At 32.4% G+C, this 23,844-nt stretch overlaps 2 protein-coding genes and 1 long non-coding RNA gene across 8 annotated transcripts in view; 1 reads left to right on the top strand and 2 right to left on the bottom strand.

Annotated features, from left to right (window-relative positions):
- LOC143244256 (serine/threonine-protein phosphatase with EF-hands pef-1-like) overlaps positions 1-4,131 on the bottom strand; it is a 34,486-nt gene extending 30,355 nt beyond the window's left edge. For all 3 annotated transcript variants that reach the window (XM_076488599.1, XM_076488600.1, XM_076488601.1), the window contains exon 1: positions 3,977-4,131. The gene's annotated coding sequence lies outside the window, so the exon portion shown is untranslated. The remainder of the gene's footprint in view (positions 1-3,976) is intronic.
- LOC143244257 (uncharacterized) overlaps positions 1-23,844 on the top strand; it is a 35,523-nt gene that overhangs the window by 8,054 nt on the left and 3,625 nt on the right. Inside the window, exons 1-2 of one of the 2 annotated variants that reach the window (XR_013024991.1) lie at positions 4,011-4,141; positions 18,883-18,977. This is a non-coding gene — a long non-coding RNA (uncharacterized LOC143244257). Of the gene's footprint in view, positions 1-4,010; positions 4,142-18,882; positions 18,978-23,844 lie in introns of those variants that run through there. The other variant, XR_013024990.1, reaches the window with a different exon arrangement.
- The window catches only part of LOC143244255 (breast cancer anti-estrogen resistance protein 3 homolog), a 95,275-nt gene continuing 81,577 nt past the window's right edge, over positions 10,147-23,844 (bottom strand). For all 3 annotated transcript variants that reach the window (XM_076488596.1, XM_076488597.1, XM_076488598.1), the window contains 4 exons: positions 21,755-22,000; positions 19,607-20,811; positions 18,851-19,019; positions 10,147-12,915 (listed from right to left, as the gene is read on the bottom strand). In XM_076488596.1, the coding sequence (XP_076344711.1) occupies positions 12,367-12,915; positions 18,851-19,019; positions 19,607-20,811; positions 21,755-22,000 (2,169 nt within the window). In that variant the 3' untranslated portion in view covers positions 10,147-12,366. The remainder of the gene's footprint in view (positions 12,916-18,850; positions 19,020-19,606; positions 20,812-21,754; positions 22,001-23,844) is intronic.

The following is a 23,844-nucleotide window of genomic DNA, read 5'->3' as shown; positions in this document are numbered from 1 at the left end:
GTACTTTAAACATAATTACGACAAAAGTATTCAACTGGTAAGTTCATCAATAAGTTTATAAAACTTTCTAATACATGACTACTGTATAGAAAAATATTTGACTTAAAATCTAATTCAGTTCTTTGATAACTGTGATGATGAGCAGAGCATTCAAATTAAGTCCAGTTTCGAAGTGTCAAATTTAGATTGACCATCTTGATGGTATATTGAATTGAATTTGTCGTGAAAAGAAAGTGGTAGACCCAGTTGTAGGTCATGTTGAATACATGACTGCCATTAAATGAAAGTTGGCTGAGAGAACTGATCAACATATGAAACTTGTCTCAATAATTTGTACTTTTCATTCCAATAGGAGGGTGAGTATTTAAGAACTATTAAGGTAAGGGGTTTAGTTCTGCGTGACATCATTTTGTATTATTAACTAAAAAGCTGTGGATTTTTCATTGCACAAACTTAGGGTGGTTTAATTTAAGGTTGTATATAAACAATTAGATTAGCTGCCTTCCCAAAACTGGCTGAAGACAGCAAAAGGCACTAAGAGTTTAGACGTTGTTGTGGGTTTAAACATGCAACACCTTACGTTTTATCTGACTTTCCTTACTTGCTGGCTAGTTTGGCGTCTGGATCTTGACTGACAGACGGAATATTCCAGACATATTTGGGTGCTATGGTTACAGAAATGATATATTATGACAATAAGGAGCGGTAATGGAAAAGTTAACTGATTTTTTGAGCCTTTTTATGATATTATATATTATTAGAAGCTGAGTTGCATCATCTACAGTACAAATATTGGCTGTTAGAATTATTTAACATCTAAGAGTTGTGTTACATATATTGTCATACTAACAAAGTTTCAGATTCCAACCCGATGTTTCAACAAACATATTAGCAACGTTTGTACATAATAACAACTATTCTTATAATATTAAACTATAGGTAATGCAATTAAAACATGTCATTCCTATAATATTTAAAATATCGTCTAACATATCACATGCATATACCTTCAATTTTAACAAACATCACTACCTAATCATTATAACTTAGTTGCAAGAATTACAAGATTAAATATTCTAGAACCTAAGTTATCTCATGCTTATAGTTATGATCCAAGGTTAAACATTTAAAATGATGAAATGGTCTCTTGCTTATAGTTATGATCCAAGGTTAAACATTTAAAATGATAAAATGGTCTCTTGCTTATAGTTATGATCCAAGGTTAAACATTTAAAGTGATAAAATGGTCTCTTGCTTATAGTTATGATCCAAGGTTAAACATTTAAAGTGATAAAATGGTCTCTTGCTTATAGTTATGATCCAAGGTTAAACATTTAAAATGATTAAATGGTCTCTTGCTTATAGTTATGATCCAAGGTTAAACATTTAAAATGATAAAATGGTCTCTGGCTTATAGTTATGATCCAAGGTTAAACATTTAAAATGAAGAAATGGTCTCTTGCTTATAGTTATGATCCAAGGTTAAACATTTAAAATGATTAAATGGTCTCTTGCTTATAGTTATGATCCAAGGTTAAACATTTAAAATGATTAAATGGTCTCTTGCTTATAGTTATGATCCAAGGTTAAACATTTAAAATGATAAAATGGTCTCTGGCTTATAGTTATGATCCAAGGTTAAACAGTTAAAATGATAAAATGGTCTCTGGCTTATAGTTATGATCCAAGGTTAAACAGTTAAAATGAAGAAATGGTCTCTTGCTTGTAATTATAATCCAAAGGTAAACATTTAAAATGATGAAATGGTCTCTTGCTTAGAGAAATGATCCAAGGTTAAACATTTAAAATGATTAAATGGTCTCATGCTTATAGTTATGATCCAAGGTTAAACATTTAAAATGATTAAATGGTCTTATGCTTATAGTTATGATACAAGGTTAAACATTTAAAATGATTAAATAGTCCCTTGCTTATAGTTATGATTCAAGGTTAAACATTTAAAATGATTAAATGGTCTCTTATCGTTATGATCCAAGGTTAAACATTTAAAATGATTAAATGGTCTCTTGCTTATAGTTATGATCCAAGGTTAAACATTTAAAATGATTAAATGGTCTCTGGCTTATAGTTATGATCCAAGGTTAAACATTTAAAATGATTAAATGGTCTCTGGCTTATAGTTATGATCCAAGGTTAAACATTTAAAATGATTAAATGGTCTCTTGCTTATAGTTATGATACAAGGTTAAACATTTAAAAAATCTGAATTAATCTGTACTTGTTTTTATTGTAGAAAGTTAAGTAGTTAAGATATCTAAAGGATTCTGTACTCGTCTTTATGGATACGTGACATCCATGGATTATTAAATACGATTTGTTTGTTTGTTTTGAAATTTCGCACAAAGCTACTCGAGGGCTATCTGTGCTAGCCCTCCCTAATTTAGTAGTGTACGACTAGAGGGAAGGCAGCTAGTCATCACCACCCACCGCCAACTCTTGGGCTACTCTTTTACCAACGAATAGTGGGATTGACCGTCACATTATAACACCCCCACGGCTGAAAGGGCGAGCATGTTTGGCGCGACGGGGATGCGAACCCGCGACCTTCAGATTACGAGTCGCACGCCTTAACACGCTTGGCCATGCCGGGCCATTGAATACGAATGGAAGTCAACAAATAATAGGTTTATTACAAGGTTTTTCGAATATACTGAAAAATAATTCTGGTGTTCTGGTGTTTTACCAGTAATTCTCATTAATGGAATATCGTATCATTTATTATATCTTATACAATACTTTATTTGTAATTATAATTTCCAAATAACCTAATTGCAAACTCTTTGTTAACCTGAAGATAACCTAAGAAGGTCGAAACGTTGTTCTGAACTTTATTTTAATTAAAGTTTTAAAATCCATACCAACCGTCTTGAGAATACAAGACTAGATTTTGATCACAGATAACTATTAAACTGTTTTTCTTTGAATTGATGAAAGAACATTGCAAAGCACAAGTTACTGATCACAATATTAACCGCAAATACGAGTCACTGGTCATAATATTAGCAAAAATAAGTTAATAGTTGTCATATTAACAAATGTGAGTAAGTAGTTGTCATATTAACAAATGCGAGTTACTTGTTATCATATCAACAAATACAACTCAGTATTTCTCGTATCAACAAATACAAGTTTGTAGTTCTCGTATCAGCAAATACAAGTTAGTAGTTCTCGTATCAGCAAATACAATTTAGTGGTTTTCATATCAGCAAATACAATTTAGTAGTTCTCGTATCAACAAATACAAGTTCTTGGTCGTCATATTACATAAACACAAGTTACTAGCTATCATATTAACAAATAAAAGTTACTACTTATCATATAACCTTATTTCTTCTCACCAGTTAAACTATAAACCCAACATTTGCTAATACTTATCCAACATTTAACCCTATTCATTCGTAGTATAATACTGAGTCGCATGTTAACGCTAGTCTTCAACCCATTACTAGAACATTTTGTATTTGATAATCAGAAAATATTATTTGACTTATTTTGCCTGATGAAAATACTTAACTTTGGAACGTATTTCCTGTGACAAAGTTTAGTATTATGAACATTTGTTCCCTGTAAGTCTATGGCAGATGCTGACCAATGTGAAAGATACGACGACTTGATTCATGATATGCGTTGGCTGAAAATATGCGTAAAATGATTTTCCTTTGTATTAACTTTTAAACAGAGAAAGCTGAGTCGATGGAAAAAAAAAAAAAAAGTCTTAAAAGGTGCTACGGCGCTTGTATGACATTACTACCTGACCTAGAACTTCGAAATGATCTCCTTGTGGGTTTATTTCCCTTTATCTCATCCTACCCTCACCCCAAATGGGGTCATATATTAAATAGAACATTCAAGTTTTGACAGAGTTTTTAAGGTTGACATTTTGACCAACAGAAAAATGAAAGTGCGTTTATTGCTTAAATAAAAAATAAAAGTGAGATGAAAAGGGTGAACTTACCAGTTATGTAGTGTTGTAGTCTCCTACAATAGAAGAATAACCAGCTGTGGATCCCAACATACACAGGTGGTGTCTTACTAACTCTGCCAAGTCCTGTAGCATGGGTGGTGGCTGACCTAGTTCCTCCAGCAACCGCTTGAGGGCGTCACCTGATTCTTTAGACAGGTAAGCCATAAAGTATCAGGATAAACCGGTACTAAATTTTTATTTCAATATTGTTTGGTGAAAAGCTTTGTAGCAAAAAAACAAACAAAAAACTTACAATACGAAAGTGAAATGCTAGCCAGTGGACTAGTTGCGTTGTTCTGAGGTTGAATTCTGTTATGGAACTGAGAAAGTAATAATATGTATAATAATATTGACCAGCTGTTTTCCATTTAGTGCATATCTCAAGAGTTTTTAGAAGTGAATACTACTGACTAGTAGTCTTCTATCTATTTAATCAATTCAAAGGTTTTTGGAAGTGGATACCGTTGACTAGCTGTCTTCCCTTTAATCTATTAGCTTCAAAGTTATGAGAAGTGAATACTACTGACTAGTTGCATTCCCTCTACTTTATCAGTTCAAGAGTTTTTGGAAGTGAATGCTATTCATCAGCTGTCTTTTCCTCTAATTTATCAGTTCAAGAGTTTCTGGAAGTGCTTACTACTGAATAGCTGTCTTCCCTCTAGTTTATCAGCTCAAGAGTTTTAGAAGTGCTTACCACTGAAGAGCTGTCTTCCCTCTAGTTTATCGATTTAAGTGTTCTTAGAAGTGAATACTATTGATCAGTTGTCTTCCCTCTACTTTACAGGTCAAGAGTTTTTGGAAGTAGATGCCGTTAACTCGCTGTCTTTTCTCTAGTTTGTCAGTTCAGGTGTTTTTGGAAGTGGATACCCTTGCTGCCTTTCTTCTAGTTTATTAGTTGAGTGGTATTCTTTGTATAACTTGGCGCGAACATTTTAAAATAAACAAGCATCCATGTTTGTCAGTTGAATGCATGATTTTGTTTCTTAAAAAGTAAGGTCCACCTTTCGGGTTTTAGGGTATTGCATCTTTCTGTTAAGTTGCTTTATTGAACCAACGTGTTTTTCACGCATCATTAAGGATTTGGTTACTTTTGTCTTCTTTTGTCTGTATGGTAAAATGTGGGTTTCGGATCAGTATAGTTTATAAAATGTGCTTCTAACTATTTATACCAGATCCGAAACACTGATACCGTAGTGCATGAGTGACACTATGTTTTAATGCATGGTGAATTTTCTGAGTGTATAGTGTGTCCCTTATGTCTCATTTGTGTATGTTGGTTTTGGAATTTCGCACAAAGCTACTCGAGGGCTATCTGTGCTAGCCGTCCCTAATTTAGCAGTGTAAGACTAGAGGGAAGGCAGCTAGTCATCACCACCCACCGCCAACTCTTGGGCTTCTCTTTTACCAACGAATAGTGGGATTGACCGTCACATTATAACGCCCCCACGGCTGGGAGGGCGAGCATGTTTGGCGCGACGCGGGCGCGAACCCGCGACCCTCGATTACGAGTCGCACACCTTACGCACTAGGCCATGCCAGGCCCTCATTTGTGTAAATACGCGATTATTGAAATAACGACAATGTAGTGCTATGTTTCAGTATGCAGAAAATGTGTATGAACGTTCGTTAATTCAATGTGTTCCTCATCTGCTATCTGTTTAGATGTAAAACCACCGATATCATTATGAAAAAAATCACACATGTCAGGTAACCTTGGACATTAGTATTTTCAAAAAGATGACGGTAACCTTGACGATAGTGTGTACAAGTTAAGGTGACCTTGACAATAGCATCACTAGGTGTATGTATTGCACGTGTTTAAGTGTAGAGGCTTGTTTACTGTACTCAAGTACTTTTGTTTAAAGAAACGTACATTAAATGAACAAATACTATTCATCTATTTTAATTAACAAAAATGTTAGAAAGAAGGTGAGAAACCGCTAAGACAGGTCAGGAAATTACATTAGACAGACAAGTATAATGACAAAAGTGACTAAACATATACAATACGTACAGATAATAATCGGAACCCAACTAGTGTTAAGAAAGAAAATGGATCAGGGTATGACAACATTCAAAATGTTATCTGGAACGTTTGACTAGCATTAGAAAATTAAAATAATGTTGAATGAAAATTATATCCTACATTCACAAACAACGACTCACTAAGAAAAAAAAAACAATTGACTTCAACTGCAAGTAAACCAGTTTTAATTTGAGATGAAAGTACAGCTTGAACAGTTACCAATTACTGATCTAACATAGACCAAGATGACAGTATTAATGTAGACAACTTGAACAGTAACCAATTATAGATCTAACATAGACCGAGATGACAGTATAAATATAGTTAAACAAAATAAATACCAACTGCAGATGTAACGTAGACCAAGACGACAGTGTAAATGCAGTTAACCAAAACACATACCAACTATAGATGTAACGTAGACCAAGATATCAGTATAAATATAGTTAACAAAAATAAATACCAACTAAAGATGTAACGAAGACTAAGATGACAGTATAAATGCAGTTAACCAAAAGATTTACCAACTGTAGATGTAATGTAGACCAAGATAACAATATAAATGCAGTAAACGTGCACCAGTACCAACTATAGATCTAACGTAAACCATGACGACAGTATAAATGTAGTTAACCAAATCAAATACCAACTATAGATGTAAAGTAGACCAAGATGACATTATAAATGCAGTTAACGTGAACAAGTACCAACTATAGATGTTACGTAGACCAAGATGACATTATAAATGTAATTTACATGAACAAGTACCAACTGTTGTTCTAACGTAGACCAAGACGACAGTATCAATGTAGTTAACCATAACAAATACCAACTATAATTGTAACGTAGACCAAGATAACAGTATAAATTTAGTTAACGTGAACAAGTACAAACAATAGATGTAACGTAGACCAAGACGACAGTATACATGTAGTTAACCAAAACAAATACCAACTAGAGATGTTACGTTGACCAAGAGTACAGTATAAATGTCGTTAAGCAAAGCAAATACCTACTCTAGATGTAATGTAGACCAAGATAACAGTATGAATGTAGTTTACCTGAACAAATGCCAACTATAGATCTGACGTAAACCAAGATGACAGTATAAATATAGTTATCGAAAACAAATATCAACTATAGATCTGACGTAAACCAAGATGACAGTATAAATATAGTTATCGAAAACAAATATCAACTATAGATGTAACGTAGACCAAGATAACAGTATACATGTAGTTAACGTGAACAAGTTCCAAATGTAGATCTGACGTAGACCAAGATGACAGTATAAATGTAGTTAATCAAAACAAATACCAACTATAGATTTAATGTAGTTTAAGATAACAGTATAAATGTAGTTTACTTCAACAAATACCAACTATAGACCTGGCGTAGACCAAGATAACAGTATAAATGTAATTAACTTGAACAAATACCAACTATGGATCTAACATAGACCAATATAACAGTACAAATGGAGTTAACTTGAAACTGTGTACCAAGTAGAGATCATTAATACACTGAATGAGATGTGGGTAGAGAAGATAATGTTACGGTTTGTTACATTTCTGGAAATAAAATCATCAGTTGTTTACATATTTCATACACTCACACATATACACAGACACATACACAGAGGGTGGACAAAAAGTGGATTTTCTTGAAAATCGTTGTAATTTGTTGTATCTTTTAATAGATAACAGTTTATTTGTTTTGGAATTTCGCACAAAGCTACTCGAGGGCTATCTGTGCTAGCCGTCCCTAATTTAGCAGTGTAAGACTAGAGGGAAGGCAGCTAGTCATGACCACCCACCGCCAACTCTTGGGCTACTCTTTTACCAACGAATAGGGGGATTGACCGTCACATTATACACCCCCACGGCTGGGAGGTCGAGCATGTTTAGCGCGACGCGGGCGCGAACCCGCGACCCTCGGATTACGAGTCGCACGCCTTACGTGCTTGGCCATGCCAGGCCTAATAGATAACAGAAAAATATGTAAAACTATATGTTTTTAATACACACTCGACGAGATCTTTGTATATATGAACTCAAATCCTAATTATAATATTGGCTTTCATAAATACTGGGGCTCAGCATTGCCAGGTGGTTAAAGCACTCGACTCATAATCCGAGGGTTGTGGGTTTGAATCTCCGTCGCACTGAACATGCTCAGCCTTTCAGCCATTGGGGCATTATAATGTGATGGTCAGTCCCACTATTCACTAGTAAAAAGAGTAGTCCAAAAGTTGGCCGTGGGTGGTGATGACTAGCTGCCCTTCCTCTAGTCTTACCCTACTAAATTAGGGACAGCTAGCGCATATAACCCTCGTGCAGCTTTGCACAAAATTCAATATAAACCAAACCATAAACACATGAACTTTTCATGATTTTTGTTACATACTTATATAAAATATGTCATGTACCCGCTGTAGGTTTTTTAACTTTCCTTTCAGCTTATAAAATTATCAATATTATAAGATTTGAACATCGTTTTAATGTAATAAGGGGAAGAGATAATTGTTTTCTGCACTTGTTTATTAACTGTTTTGAAACTGAAGAACTTATTTATAAATATTAAAAACATCCATACATTCACAATGTATTGTAAACAAAATATTGACCCATTACAACAAAGGCAGGACATGTCACTTTGTAAAATTACTAAAGACAAGCAAAATAAATATATATAGATGTATGATATTATGAGATTTAATTTATTTATACTGAACTTGTAGTTTCTTGTTATTATGTGGGTATTATAGAACGAACAAAACGTAATTCATGTCTATTTCCTAGGCCTTTATGGTGGTTTTGAAGTAAGGTAAATTGACCAAACCCATACAGACAACAGTGGAAATAACAGATAAAGCAGAAAGAATTTTCTAGAAAAAACTGTTTGATAATTATTTGGAGATTATAAGTAGTTCACATATGATATTTGATAATTTTATGATGTAGTAAAATATTTTTAATTTCAAAATCAAAATTACTTATCCATTTGATAAAAATTATTTGAATAAACAAAATGCAAGATGAAATCATCATTTTAAAAAATCTTGAAATGCAATAAGAAATATGTTTTGTGTACGTAAGCCTTGTAATGTTTACTGCAAAGTGTGAAGTTACACTTATTGTATTAAATGTTGTAGGTTGGAAATTATATGAAGAACAAAATGATTGTGAGGTTAGTTCCAGGGAACAAGCACATTGTTAAAAACAAGTGTCAATACTTACAGCATTTATAACCTTTCTGTAACTTTGTGCTTAATAACAAACAAACACAACTTACTCTTTTAATGTCAACTTGTATATATATGTTTGAAGAATTTTTAGCTTAATTATTAAAATAGATAATTGTTTAGAGTTTGCTTGTTTGTAGCCAATCATAAAGCACACAATAGGCTTTGTGCTTAATAACAAACAAACACAAGTTACTTTTTAATTTCAACTTATTTATATACGTTTTATGAATTTTTCATTTAATTTCTCAAAAAAATAATTGTTTTAAAAGTTTATTTGTTTGTTGTTAAGCTCAAAGCATATATTTTGTGGTCTTCCTACAATGGGTATCAAAACCTGATTTCTAGAGTTGTAATTTTGTAGACATACTGCTGTGCCAGTGGGGGCTGTTTGAATAGAATGATACCTAAAATTCCTTTTTCATTTTCAAAAACATTTCTGATTACTCTTTATTTGCCAATTAATTTTTACTTGCTTAGAAATATTCCTAATCAATTTTAATTTATTATGGAATATTTTTGATCACTAAATTCATCAAGAAACATTTCTGATCACTTTTTCTTTGTTCAGGAACATTTCTAATCCTTTTTTGTTTGTCTAGGAACTTCTCTAATAATTTCTAATTTGCCTAAGATTCCTTACAGTGCCAAGACAAAAAAATGGCGATTAGAAATATTCCTAGGCCTCATTTGTTTGTCTTGGAATTTTTTCACTCACTTTCAGTCACCTAAGCATATTCTAAACATTTTTGCTTAAGTAACTTGTTCAAAGACCAGAATACATTGTAACAGTTAAGCCAGAAATAATTTTGTTAAGGCTGTTTGGCTGTGAAGCTTTTATATCAAAAATAAAGAAAAAGAGAGAAAAAAACATCACAGAAACAATACTGAAACAGATGAGGCTTTTATTGGAATTTTATTCAAACAACATTAATTTTTACACAAATACAATTATAATTTTATGGTTTTCTGAAGAAAAAGATATTATATACATAGGCTTCTACATATTATTTAATGCAGGTGTATAATGAACTTGATGGTTCAAGCAAAACCAAGAAATAGTTTCCATAACAAACATAATTAATTGACTAGGAAACAAAACAGTAGTTTTGTTTGATAATGTTAGTTTCTTTTCTAAGGAACAACAAAACTGAAATGCATTTCCATAAATATTACTCTAAATTACACACAGAATACACATACAAGAGTAAATTATACAGAATGATATTAGTTGGCACATCTTTTAAAATGTTACTAGAAGTGTTCCAAATTTTACAAAATTCAGCTGCTTGTAAAATGATTAATTATTTGTGGAATAGAATGCTACTTTTATTTTCTGTCTTTGTTATTATATAAATACTATATTCAGAGTGTCATCATTTTTATACAAATTACATGATACTTTTACTTTAGGAAGCAAAACCTTCTACTCCTAATCAGTAAGTTATAACACTTGCTGCCAACACTTTTACAAGTTACTACACTAGGATTATCAAAGTTATAAATAATATAAGAGGCATGTTAAAAGCTTTTGTCCATATTATGCCAGATGTTTTGTTCATAAGGTCAAATTTGTTATTTTCTTGGTTCCAGTCCCCTATTAGATCGGTAGTAAGCTTATGGACTTACAACACTAAAATTTAGGGTTTGATTCCTTATAGTGGTCAGAGTGCAGATAGCTCATTATGTAAGTTTGCACTAGAAAAGCAATAACATCCTCAGCTCAGAATAGAACCAGAGACTTACACCAGATATAAACTCAAAGTACCACACATTTATGTCAGAACTCAGCCTTCTAAAGCCATAAGTAGCTGTCAAAAAATTAATAGAAGTGAGCCTTCTAAAGCTCTAAATAGTTGTTAAAAAAAGATTAACAGAAGTCAGCCTTGTAAAACCCTGATTAGGTGGCAAAACATTAATAGAAGTCAGCCTTCTAAAGCTATAAGTAGCTATCAATAAAAGATTAACAGAAGTAGCTGTCAAAAAATTTAACAGAACTCAGCCTTGTAGCTGTCAAAAATTAATAGAAGTCAGTCATTTAAAGCTATAAGTAGCTGCCAAAAAGCAATTAACAGAAGTCAGCCTTCTAAAGCCATAAGTAACTGTTACAAAGAAATTAACAGAAGTCAGCCTTCTAAAGCCATAAGTGGCTGTAAAAAAAGTATTAATAGAAGTCAGCCTTCTAAAGCTATAAGTAGCAGTCAAAAAGGAATGAACAGAAGTGAGCCTTCTAAAGCCATAAGTTACTGTCAAAAAAATTAACAGAAGTGAGCCTTCTAAAGCCATAAGTGGCTGTCAAAAAACAATTAACAGAAGTCAGCCTTCTAAAGCCATACGTAGCTGTCAAAAATTAATAGAAGTCAGCCTTATAAAGCTATAAGTAGCTGTCAAAAAACAATTAACAGAAGTCAGCCTTCTAAAGCCACAAGTAGCTGTCAAGAAAACAGTACCTATCAGAACTTAGTCATCTGAAATCACATCTGTTATGCCAGAAAACAATGGTAGGAATCATGAGTGGCTGTGATATTGGGGAATAGTGGACTAGAATCATGAGTGACTGTGACACTTGAGAATAGTGGACTAGAATCATGAGTGACTGAGATGTTGGAGAACAGTAGACAGGAGTCATGAGTGACTGTGACAATTGAGAGTAGTGGACTAGAATCATGAGTAACTGAGATATTAGAGATTAGTGGATTAAAATTATGAATAACTGTGATGCTTGAGAATAGTTGTTTAAAATCATGGCTGTCTTTTAAACTGGAGAGAATCATGAGAAAGTGGTTCACTGGATAAGAATTTGTTGATTTGTTTTCACTCCTTGTAAATTCTAGTTCTTGTTTAGGTGGATTTATGTAACAGTTTAATACCATAATGAAAGCCTTTTTAGAGATATTGTGCATATATGGAGTTTTTCATTAAATATAATAGCAATATTGCAACAGTAAAAGCTGTGCACTTGATGTACAAGTATTTAATATAACTTTAACCCCTGTAGTCAATATTTGAACCTGAAATATTTTATAATATGCTATAACTTTTACTTTAATACTGGATTTTGTTTTTTCAATGAAATAGCTCCTCTCCAATTTTTTGTTAAAATGTTGTTAACTAATGACTTTCACATCTCTCTGATATGATCGTTAACAGTTGGTCAAATTTGGAACACCTCTCATTTGCTCCAACCATTGCTCCTTTAGTACCCCACAAAAATCTCAAATGAAACTCTGTTTTGAACATGTCTAATAACTGTTTATCATATTTGACATTTTCAAGCACTATTTCACTATTTCTCTTAAAGGTGGAATTTTGCTGAATATAGGTCCTTCCCATTTCAAGATGGGTGAACAGTAGCTGTAGTCCATAATCTGCAGCTTTTTGTTCCCAAGGGAGCCCCAGAGTGAGGGGCTTTTCTACTTCTTTGCTGTCTGTATTGGGTTTCTCCTCAACTGGTCGTATTTCCTGCTTCACATACAGGTTCTTGTGATGTTGGAGTATGGTAATCAAGGATACAAGATAGGGAATACATGTGTTAGGGGCTAGAGGATTAGAACACTCCTCCATTGATGTTAATGTTGGCCGAAGTTTGCTTTCGTATGTTAAAGCATTTTCTGTAAAATTAGCTCTTAGAGCAAACCAAGTGGATCGTAGACGAGTTACCTAGTGACAAAAAAACAAAGACCAATAATATCTGGACAAGAAAGGTAAAGCTTTAATATGCTTTAAATTCAACATACACACTTTTAGAAAGAAGTTAATTAAATTTATACTCTATAGATAACTAAACCAAAATTTCCTAATGTCCAAAATACTGTGAACATATTTACACTTAATATCCCAAGATATATTGGTAAAAATAAGATAATTTCTTTCCTCTAAAAAGTTAGTTAATAAGTGAGCTAAAGTATCCCTTTCATAATGTCCACTATATCTAACACCATAAAAACCAGAAAATTAACAAAAAAAACATTTATGATAATATATACCCTTCACATCGACTACATTTAATAATTTAATACCATCAACACTAATGATAATAAGTTTCCATCACATTGTCTACATTAATTACCATCAACACTAATGGTAATATGTATCTATTGCACTGACAACATTTAATACCATCAACACTAATGGTAATACATATCCATCATATCCACTATATCTAATACCATAAACACTAATGGTAATACATATCCATCACATGGACTACATTTAATACCATAAACATTAACGATAATATGTCTCCATCATATTCCCTAAAATTAGTACCATCAATACTATGATAATACAAATCAACAGTATTTAATACCATCGACACTAATAATAATACATATCCATCATATCTAATACCATATACATTAATTATCATATGTATCCATCACATTGACTACATTTAATACCATACACCCTAATGGTAATATATATCCATCGTATCTGTTATATCTAACACTATCAACACTAATGATAATATGTATCTATCACATCAACTACATTTAATACCATCAACACTAATGATAATACATATCCATCATATCTTATACCATAAATACTAATGATAATATGTATCCACCACACTGACTACATTTAACACCATCAACACTAATGATAATACATATCCATCATATCTTATACCATAAATACTAATGATAATATGTATCCACCACACTGACTACATTTAACACCATCAACACTAATGGTAATACATATCCTTCATATCCGCTATATCTAATACCATCAACAGTAATGATAATATGTATCCATCATATTGACTACAATAAATACCATCAACATGGATGATAATTCGTATCAATCAAATTGATTAATGATAATACGTAGTCATCACTTCGACTACATTTAATACCATCAACACTAATGATAATGTATATCCATCATATTGAATACCATAAACACTAATGATAATACATATCCACATTATTTAATACTATGAACACTAATGATAATACATATCCATCATATATAATTCCATAAACACTAATTATAATACATGATAATACATATCCATCATATATAATTCCATAAACACTAATTATAATACATATCTACAATATTTAATATCATCAACATGGATGATAATAGATATGCATTATATCAAATACCATGAACACTAATTATAATACATATCCATTACTTTGATTATACTTAATACTATCAACATTAATGATAATACATATTTACCATATCTGATACCATAAACACTAGTGGTAATACTTATCCACATTATTTAATACCATCAACACTAATGGTAATATGTATCTATCACACTGACAACATTTAACACCATCAACACTAATGATAATATGCATTCATTCACATCAACTAGATCTAATACCACAAAAAATAATGATAATACATATCCACAATATTTAATATCATCAACACATGATAACACATACCCATTATATCTTACACCATATACACTAATTATCATACGTATCCATCACATTGACTACATTTAATACCGTCCACACTAATGGTAATGCATGTCCATCATATCTGCTATATCTAATACTACCAACACTAATGATAATACACATCCATCACATCAACTACATTTAATATCATCAACACTAATGATAATACGTGTCCATCACACTGATTACATTTAATACCATCAACATGGATGGTAATATGTATCCATCACATTGATAACATTTAATACCAGCAACACTAATAGTAATACATATCTGCTATATCTAATACCATATACACTAATGATAATATGTATCCATCACACTGACGACACTAAATACCATCAACACTAATAATAATACATATCCATTACTTTGACTATATTTAATACCATAAACACTAATGATAACACATATCCATCACATTGACTACATTTAATACCATCAACACTAATGATAATATGTATCCATCATATCCACTACATTTAGTACCATCAACACTAATGATAATACACATCCATCATATTTAATACTGTAAACACTAATGATAATACATATCCATAATATTTAGTTCCATAAACACTAATGATAAATGCCAGACATTTATGTGACAGTCAGGCTAAGAGATTTTGAGAACTATAGTAGAGCTGCTACTATAGTTATAAAATTAGTTAGGAAATACAAAAAGGTGTTAGTTATGGGTGGCTAATGGTATTCAAACTAATAGGATGAATGTTTCTTGTATGTTAAAAGTAAGTAAAACAAAATGGTTAATTAGAGAATTTTGCCCTTTAAGGGTGCTAAAGCAAGGCTGCTAAGCTTTTGAATGTTTGTTTCACTTCAATTTTTGCAAGAGAATATATTGATAATATTCCTGACTCTCAGCGTTTGATAATGAATATTGGAATTTTCCTCAATCATATACCTAGTAACATGTGCAATAAGAAACCAGGAAATTTTCTCCAGTTCTTGTTACTTCAAAGAAAGTCCTTCAGAAGAGAAAATAAAATATATCTTCCCAATGGACTAATACCAATATCGAAAACTACTAACATAATCTCATTCAAGCACTTTTCTTGAAATGCTTTGTAGATATTACTGTTTCAGAATATGTACAACCAATTGAAGCTGATTAAACTGTACATTATGGATCTTATTTAACCCATAGAACTGGTAAACAAAATGTATACATTATTTAATGGTTAAAACAAGTTTTGTATGTAGATGAATAAAATTTGACTTGTTTATAACACTGTACAACTTGGACCAAGAATGGTAGTTTGTATATTGTAGTATTTTTATTCTTTCCCACTTTGGATTTGAACTCAAAATATGTCACCTAGTAGAGGAGTGCTTGAGCATCTAAGCTAAAGGACTAGCCCACAACTATTTGCTGATAAGACATTTTATCTAATCTAAATGCAGTATTTTTCCCTTGTCACTTACAAGACCCATCTTCAGAACTAACTTCAGGGTGTGAAATGGCCACTAGTTGGATGTCAATATGATATCACAGGGATTCAAACTTGGCTCAACCCTACTGAAATACAGAGCTCTGCCACATCTTTAAATATTCCTGAGTACAGTTAAATCTGATACTTATAGACCAGTCACCTGTGTTACATAAAATATGATAGTTAAAAACAGTTTTATCCTGCAAATTACCTGCATAGTTGTTTGTTTTTCATTATTAAAAATTAACAAGAAATATATTCTTATAAAGAAAACACATTGTAGTGGTAGTCATAAATTGTATGAATGTTTATTACAGATTAGTAAATTAAATTACCGGTATTATAGATGCTATTGCTTGCTTACTTGATTGGCATGCTATGTGCAATATTCATACTACTGTGTAGTATACTACATTGTAAAATAATGTAGTGTAATAGGGTGTAGAATATGAAACTTGTCTATGCATGGTATTTCAGCTTCCTACAATATAGTATCCTGCTTCTTTAAATTTGGTCATATGACTTGTTTTACATATAATTACTGAACACAATACACCGAAGTTATCCAGTGTTTCAAAAAGAAGTCGACCAGAACAAAAATTTATAACGCATTTTAAAGTACGGGTTTTTCTTGTGTGTGTATATATATATAAATTTTATACTTCTCTAAGGTAAGGATTTTTATATTTTATTTATTTTTATTATAGTAATTTCTTTTTGCAATATGTTTATTACTCATAGCTGTTTTGTTTTCTTTGTGGTGTATTTATAAAGTAGTTTTATTCTTAACAGCAAAAAATAAAGATCTCAGTGATTTTAGCATTTTGAATATCAGTGGTAGTCACAAGTATAATATAAGCAAGACTTCTTGTTATTTACAGGAGATGAATGGGTTATTTACTTTACAAAAGTCACTGACTATACTTAGATTTATAGAGGTAATAATAAAAATACTTTGGAATAAAGTCCTGCCAGTTGCAATCAGCAAAGAAAATACAAATAAAATCAGTATTGGTTGTGACTTCTGCCACAGAACTTTAAAGTGGAAACACACATGGCAATTTCATTTCATTGCAAAACAGTAAAACAAATCTTTGGTTATTTAACTGTAAAGTTCCATCTGCTGTCTCCTTACTACTGAAGTAGTAATTGCAATGTTCATGATGCTATTAGCTGATGAGTGGTTCAGAGTTTTTTGGTACCATGTATACTGACTTACTTCTCCTGTAGCTGTGGGAAGCTCTGAATCCCTTGGAGGTAGGTAGGTAGGATGGTTGAAATTAAATAAAACATCAGGTTCAGACAAGGTTTCCCCAAGGGTTTTAAAGAAAGTCAAAGATTAGCTATGCAAACTTCTTTATTTAATTTTTTTATAGATCACTATATGATAGTTAGTTTTCTGAGGATTAGATAGTTGTTCATGTTACTCCCATTTTTAAAGGAGGTAATAATGCTTGTCCTGTAGACTGTAGGCAGTATCAGAACAGAAGCTTTACAAAATCATTTTGTAAAATATGATATTAAAAGAAGAAATCAATATTATTGTTTTTGAGGAGATTACTTGTTATCTCAATAAAGAAAAGAATCTGGACTTGGTGTACTTAGATTTACAAAATTTCATGAGGTGTCTCACAAAAGATTGACTAGTAAAATCGCATTGCTAATGGTTGTGGAAAACTAGTTAATTAATTAGGTTGTAGGGCAGTTGTTTGGGAAAGAAAAATTCTGTTATTAGTGGAGTCAAGTTAAAACTTGTTACCACTATAGTATCACAGGTTTAGTATTTCATATTTAACTTTTTGTAGTTACGTTACCAACACTGACGATGGAATAATTAGGTAAGTGGGCTGCTAGTTAAACGTTTGGGTATCTCTTGGATGTTAATATATCAGAAAATGACTTGGACCAGTTAGTTAGTTATAAAAATGCCTGATAAATGAGCTGTAGGTATAGTAATTGGAAAGTAATAAATCTACATTCTCATAATTTTGATCACTCAATCTTGGCATAATGTTGGAAGAATCACTCAAGCCAGGGCCTAATAGAATGTTATGTGTATTTATAGATGTACTGATTACAAATGAAGAAAGGAAATTATAACTAACAGGCATCACTTACAATACTGTGCACAATTGTGTTTCCCTTATCTATGAAAGGATGCTATCTTTTTTTCAGAGGGTTTAGAGGTGATTCTATAAACTGTTAATATCTCTTAACTCATTTTCTCTTGAAGAAAGATCAATACTGAACTTTACAAGAAAATTCTGGAGATCAGTAGGATCTGATTTCTCTGTACGTTTTCTGGTGGATGAGAGACACATTTTAGATTGGGAAAAGTCAAGATAGTCTTCAGTTAAGATATTCCTCTTTTTCCAAAAGAATTATTGGCTCATTAATAAGTTGCTGCAGGTAGTGGTGAAAACCAGGATGTAAAAAGAGTTTAGGAGAACTGGAAATACTTTGAAAACTAAAGAGTGGTTTTAAAGTTTACTTTCCTCAAGGATTTATAAGCAAATGCAATTCCAAAGGGCTAAATGGTCCCTTGTTACCTGTGTTTATACAATCCCATGTGCAAAATGAACAATTCCCATATGAAGCAAAAAGGTTTAACAAAGAATAAATATAATTGATACAAGCAATATAAATTTACTAAAGTGTAGGCTGTTATCATTTCTTGATTAAAGAAACAATTCTGACAATGAATTTAATTACCTGAGGAAGTACCAATCCTTTCATTATTCCAGTAAACCCAAAGAGGTTACCCAGGGCAGTCTTGGTGTCTATAGCTACCTGTATCCATTTGTTGAGAACCATGGCTCTTTCTGCCTCACCTCCACAAGTAAGTATCGTTACAACTACAAAATACTTTAGACACTCTAACCTGAAAAGATTTTAATGAAAAATCATTACAAAATAAGGTAAAAAACTAACAATTTAAATTCATACTGTGTGAACTTTTTAACAATTAATATTTAATTTTCCTTCATCTTGTGTTAAAGTGTGAAGTTTGTTTCTGACATAACATAAAATGAACACTTACCAAGAAGTGACTTTCTGTTTACCTGTCCAGTTGGTCAAGCTGTAGCTGAACCTTGTGGTAAAGTCTGTAGTTTTGTACCTGATACACCTTAAACTGTAAACGTACCAAGAACTAACTTTCTGTTTATGTGTGAAGCTGTAGTTTAACCTTGTGGTAAAGTCTGTAGTTTTGTGTCTCATACAACTTAAACTGTAGACTTATCAAGAAGTGACTTTCTGTTTATGTGTCCAGCTGGTCAAGCTGTAGCTGAAGCTTGTGGTAAAGTCTTATGCTCTATTTTTCACTGGACTTAAACTGTACACTTACCAAGATGTGGCTTTGTGTTTACCTGTCTAACCTGTCAAGTTGAGCTGCATTTGGTTAATGCTAAAAGGTTTTAGTTCTCATATGATCTAAACCATATAATTATTAAGTAGCTTTCTGTATACCTGTCCAGCAGGTCAAGCTGCAGCTGAGCTCCTTGAGGTAGAGTAAGAAGTTCAAGTCCTGATGTGACTTTCAACCCCAAATTATGCCTGGAACTTATCTTTAAAACCTCCAAGTCAATCTTAGTCAAGTGGTTAGCTAAAACTCTAGGTCCATTTTCCATCAATAGATGGCGTACTCTGAGTAAGGTGGAACTTTCTAGAGGTTTATTGTCTGCAGATAACAAACATGTGCTAAAAGTAGATAAATTAAAATGGGAGGAAGGATTTAAATCTGGGATTGTTAAGACACCACTACTGTCTATATCTGCAAATTCAGAATCATCACTCTGAGAGTCAAGGAATGAAAATCTTGTTTCTCCTGAGGTTACACGATGGAATTTCCTTGGTAAAGACATATGTTTCACTTTTTCATTAGGTTTTTTTCTTGAGGTGAAAAAGTTAAGCAAATCATCTGATTTAGAGTTTTGAGATTTTGCTGTAGGGTTTTTGTTATTTGAAAAATTCTGGTTTGGCTCTTCTCCATTTTCTCGTTGCTCTTTTGCAGAAATGAATTTTCCTGCTCCACCATAATGCCAACCTTCACTTTGTTTAACAATAGTTGCTTTCTGGGTGTACTTGAATGATGGAACTCGACTTGGTTTAGGTGGTGGTTGATCATTTTCTATACTGGTAGATCCAAAACTGCTGGAACTGCTAGGTTTCCATTCCCAGCTTTTTTTTTCTAGAGTTGGACTAAGGTTCGGATCACTACCTACTCTTGTAATACCCACCTTCTGAGTTACAGTCTGATAATGATGTGGACGTAGAGTTGCAAATGCAGTGATACTGCTGTGTATTGTATCCAAAACTGGTGAGCCAGGAGGAGAGTTATTTGCATCACAGTTCCCTATTTTTGGTGGTATATCTGGTGGTTGTAATATTCTTACATTTACAATAGGTTCTTCTACATAATCCCTCTGGTCTGAAGAACTCTGTTCTAGAGCTTTTACAGCATAATGCATCTGACACTCCAGTCCATATCGAGATGCGTAGTAAGACAGTGGTTTACTACGATTCACAGGTCGAGATATCACAGCTCCTGAAGCTAAAGAAATTGCCTTTTTATTACCAACATAATATGTAACCAGGTCTGGAACAGTGTCAAAACACTCATCTTCAAACTGGTACTGGACTCTCTCATAGACTGTATAAGGTTGAAGAACAACCTGAAAAACAAAACATCACTAAATCTACCATCTAATTAAATAGCTCTTTCTTTGTAACTATTACATATTATGAAAGCTTTGTCTGTTGCACACTAATTGCTAACCCATATAATACAAGTTTTTTTTATCAAAACTTGGAACTAGAATACACACACACACACACATATAAAGTGTTTCATACTGCAGTCGCGTTATAATCAATCTGTGAGGTACACAAGACATCCTTACATATATAGGTATTAATATAAACTTGTTTCACATCAAAACTAAGCTAGGTATATATTCTAGAGATAAAGTAATAAAAGGTAAATTATGAAATCAGTCTTGGACAGTAAACACTAGAAATGCCTGATGGAGCTATTAGTTAAATTCTGTAAATGTTAATATCATTTTTGTCATAATACCAATAAAATTTCGTGAATTTCAGCTAGTATAGGAGAATTAGGTTAGTTCTAAATTTATTTGCTAAGCTAATAATTAAACTCATCAAAATTATAAAATTAACCTAATATTATTTCAAAGTTGTACAAAAAAAATGAATTAAACTAAATATAAAGAAAAATGTCATAAGTTGAATCATATTTAAAAACAAAAACCACTTGTTTGTTATAATGTGCACACAGCTCACCAATACATTAAATGTGTTAAGTATATACATACGTGTCATAGTTCTCATGCAATGTCATGAACTAATGGAAAACTAAAGGTCATGAACAAAAGCTCACAGTGAGTACCTCTCCACATATGTTCTCTCACTGATCCTTTAATGTTATAAGTGATCTCTAATAAACAAAGGAAAATGACATAAAAAAAATATTTAAATTGAACATATAACCTTCATTAGTTCTGACTAAAAAGGTAAATCATGATGAAACTGTGAGGCAGCTTAAACAAACATACAGGTATTACACCTTGTACACATATTACAAAATTGTGATATAACCTTATTTATAACAAAGTGGAGGGGTGTTCGTCTCCATAAACACGTGAGCACGTAATCTCCTGGTCGAGAGATGCAATCTCTAATAAGAAATTGGCCATCTTCTTTCAACAGTTCTTCTGCTCGTTGTCGTGGAATAGTTCCATGATACCAACCATGACTTCTCAGATCACTGTTGTCAAGACTGAGCTCCCACTCCAGAGCCTTTTTTAACTCCTCTTCTGGTGTGTGGCTGTCAACTTTAGGTTCCTACATTTACAGAAAAAAATAGTTTATGGAATTGGAGAAAATTGTTTCAACTCTCTAATGTGGTACTGGAATTTCAAGAGTTGCTATGAGTCAAACTGTGCTTTTGTAACAATTCTACTTTTACCGTTTCTCATCACCAAATAAATAAATATATTATTAAATGAACTTGATTATGCTATAGTATCATTAAACAAGATTTTTAAATATTTTCCAGCAGATTATTAAAAAAGAAACTATACTGTACAAAAACCAAGCTTATGAAAGTAGGATTGTTACAGACATTAAAAATTATATAAAATATCTTAACAAAATGTTAATTGTCATGTGTTTTACATACCAAATGTTCTAAAAGTGTGACCTATTAAAACATATAAAGAGATTTGTGATTTTACTACATGAAATAAACAAATATTAACTATAACTTGTGAATGTTATCAAATACATTCAATAATGTATTCATTAAGTTACACTTTTGTCAGCTCTTCACCTTCTCAAGTGTATGAACCTTTCATCAGGTTACACTTCTGTCAGCTCTTCACCTTCTCAAGGTATATGAAACTTTCATTAACTTACCCTTCTGTCAGCTCTTCACCTTCTCAAGGTGTATGAACCTTTCATCAGGTTACAATTCTGTCAGCTCTTCTCCATCTCAATGCATATCAACCTTTCATCAGGTTACACTTCTGTCAGCTCTTCACCTTCTCAAGGTATATGAACCTTTCATCAGGTTACAATTCTGTCAGCTCTTCTCCATCTCAATGCATATCAACCTTTCATCAGGTTACACTTCTGTCAGCTCTTCACCTTCTCAACCTGTATCAACATATCATCAAGTTACACTTCTATCAACTCTTCACCTTCTCAAAATATGTCAACATTTCATCAGGTTACACTTCTGTCAGCTCTTCACTTTCTCAAGGTGTATGAATCTTTCTTCAGCTTACACCTGTATCAACATATCATCAAGTTACACTTCTATCAACTCTTCACCTTCTCAAAATATGTCAGCTCTTCACCTTCTCAAGGTATATCAACCTTTCATCAGGTTACACTTCTGTCAGCTCTTCACTGTCTCAAGGTATATCAACCATTCATCAGGTAACACTTCTATCAGCTCTTCACCTTCTCAATGTAAATCAACCATTCATCAGGTAACACTTCTGTCAGCTCTTCACCTTCTCAAGGTATATGAAACTTCATTAAATTATACTTCTGTCAGCTCTTCACTTTTCAATGTGTATGAACCTTTCATCAGGTTACACTTCTTTCAACTTTTCACCTTCTCAAGGTGTCTGAACCTTTCATCAAGTTACACTTCTGTCAGCTGTTCACCTTCTTAACCTGTATCAACCTTTCATTAGGTTACTCTTCTGTCAGCTCTTCACCTTTTAAGGTATATCAACGTTTCATTAAAGATGTATTGATGTCACACCATCATCACCACATAGTTTCATCAATATTTTGTGAAGTTATACTGATGAAACCATCATCACAACATAGTGTCATCAATATTTTGTCATATTATACTGATGTCACACCATTATCACTATGCATTATTATGTTTACATAGTATCATCATTTTATCAAGTTATAATGATGTAACACTATCACCACCACAGTTTCACCAATATTTTATCAAGTTACATTGATGTCAATCCATTGTTACTACATAGAATCATCAATATTTTTCAAATTATACTGATGTGAAACCATCTTTACGACATATCTTCATCAATATTTTGTCAAGTTATACTAATGTTAATCCTTTGTCACTACATTATACAGTAAAACCTGTTCAAGGTGGAATCGCACGAGACAGAGTAAAATATCCGGCTTAAGCAGGT

The sequence above is a fragment of the Tachypleus tridentatus genome, chromosome 2 (genome assembly GCF_004210375.1).
Source record: "Tachypleus tridentatus isolate NWPU-2018 chromosome 2, ASM421037v1, whole genome shotgun sequence".
Taxonomy (NCBI): domain Eukaryota; kingdom Metazoa; phylum Arthropoda; class Merostomata; order Xiphosura; family Limulidae; genus Tachypleus; species Tachypleus tridentatus.
This window is presented reverse-complemented; position numbering and strand designations above follow the sequence as displayed.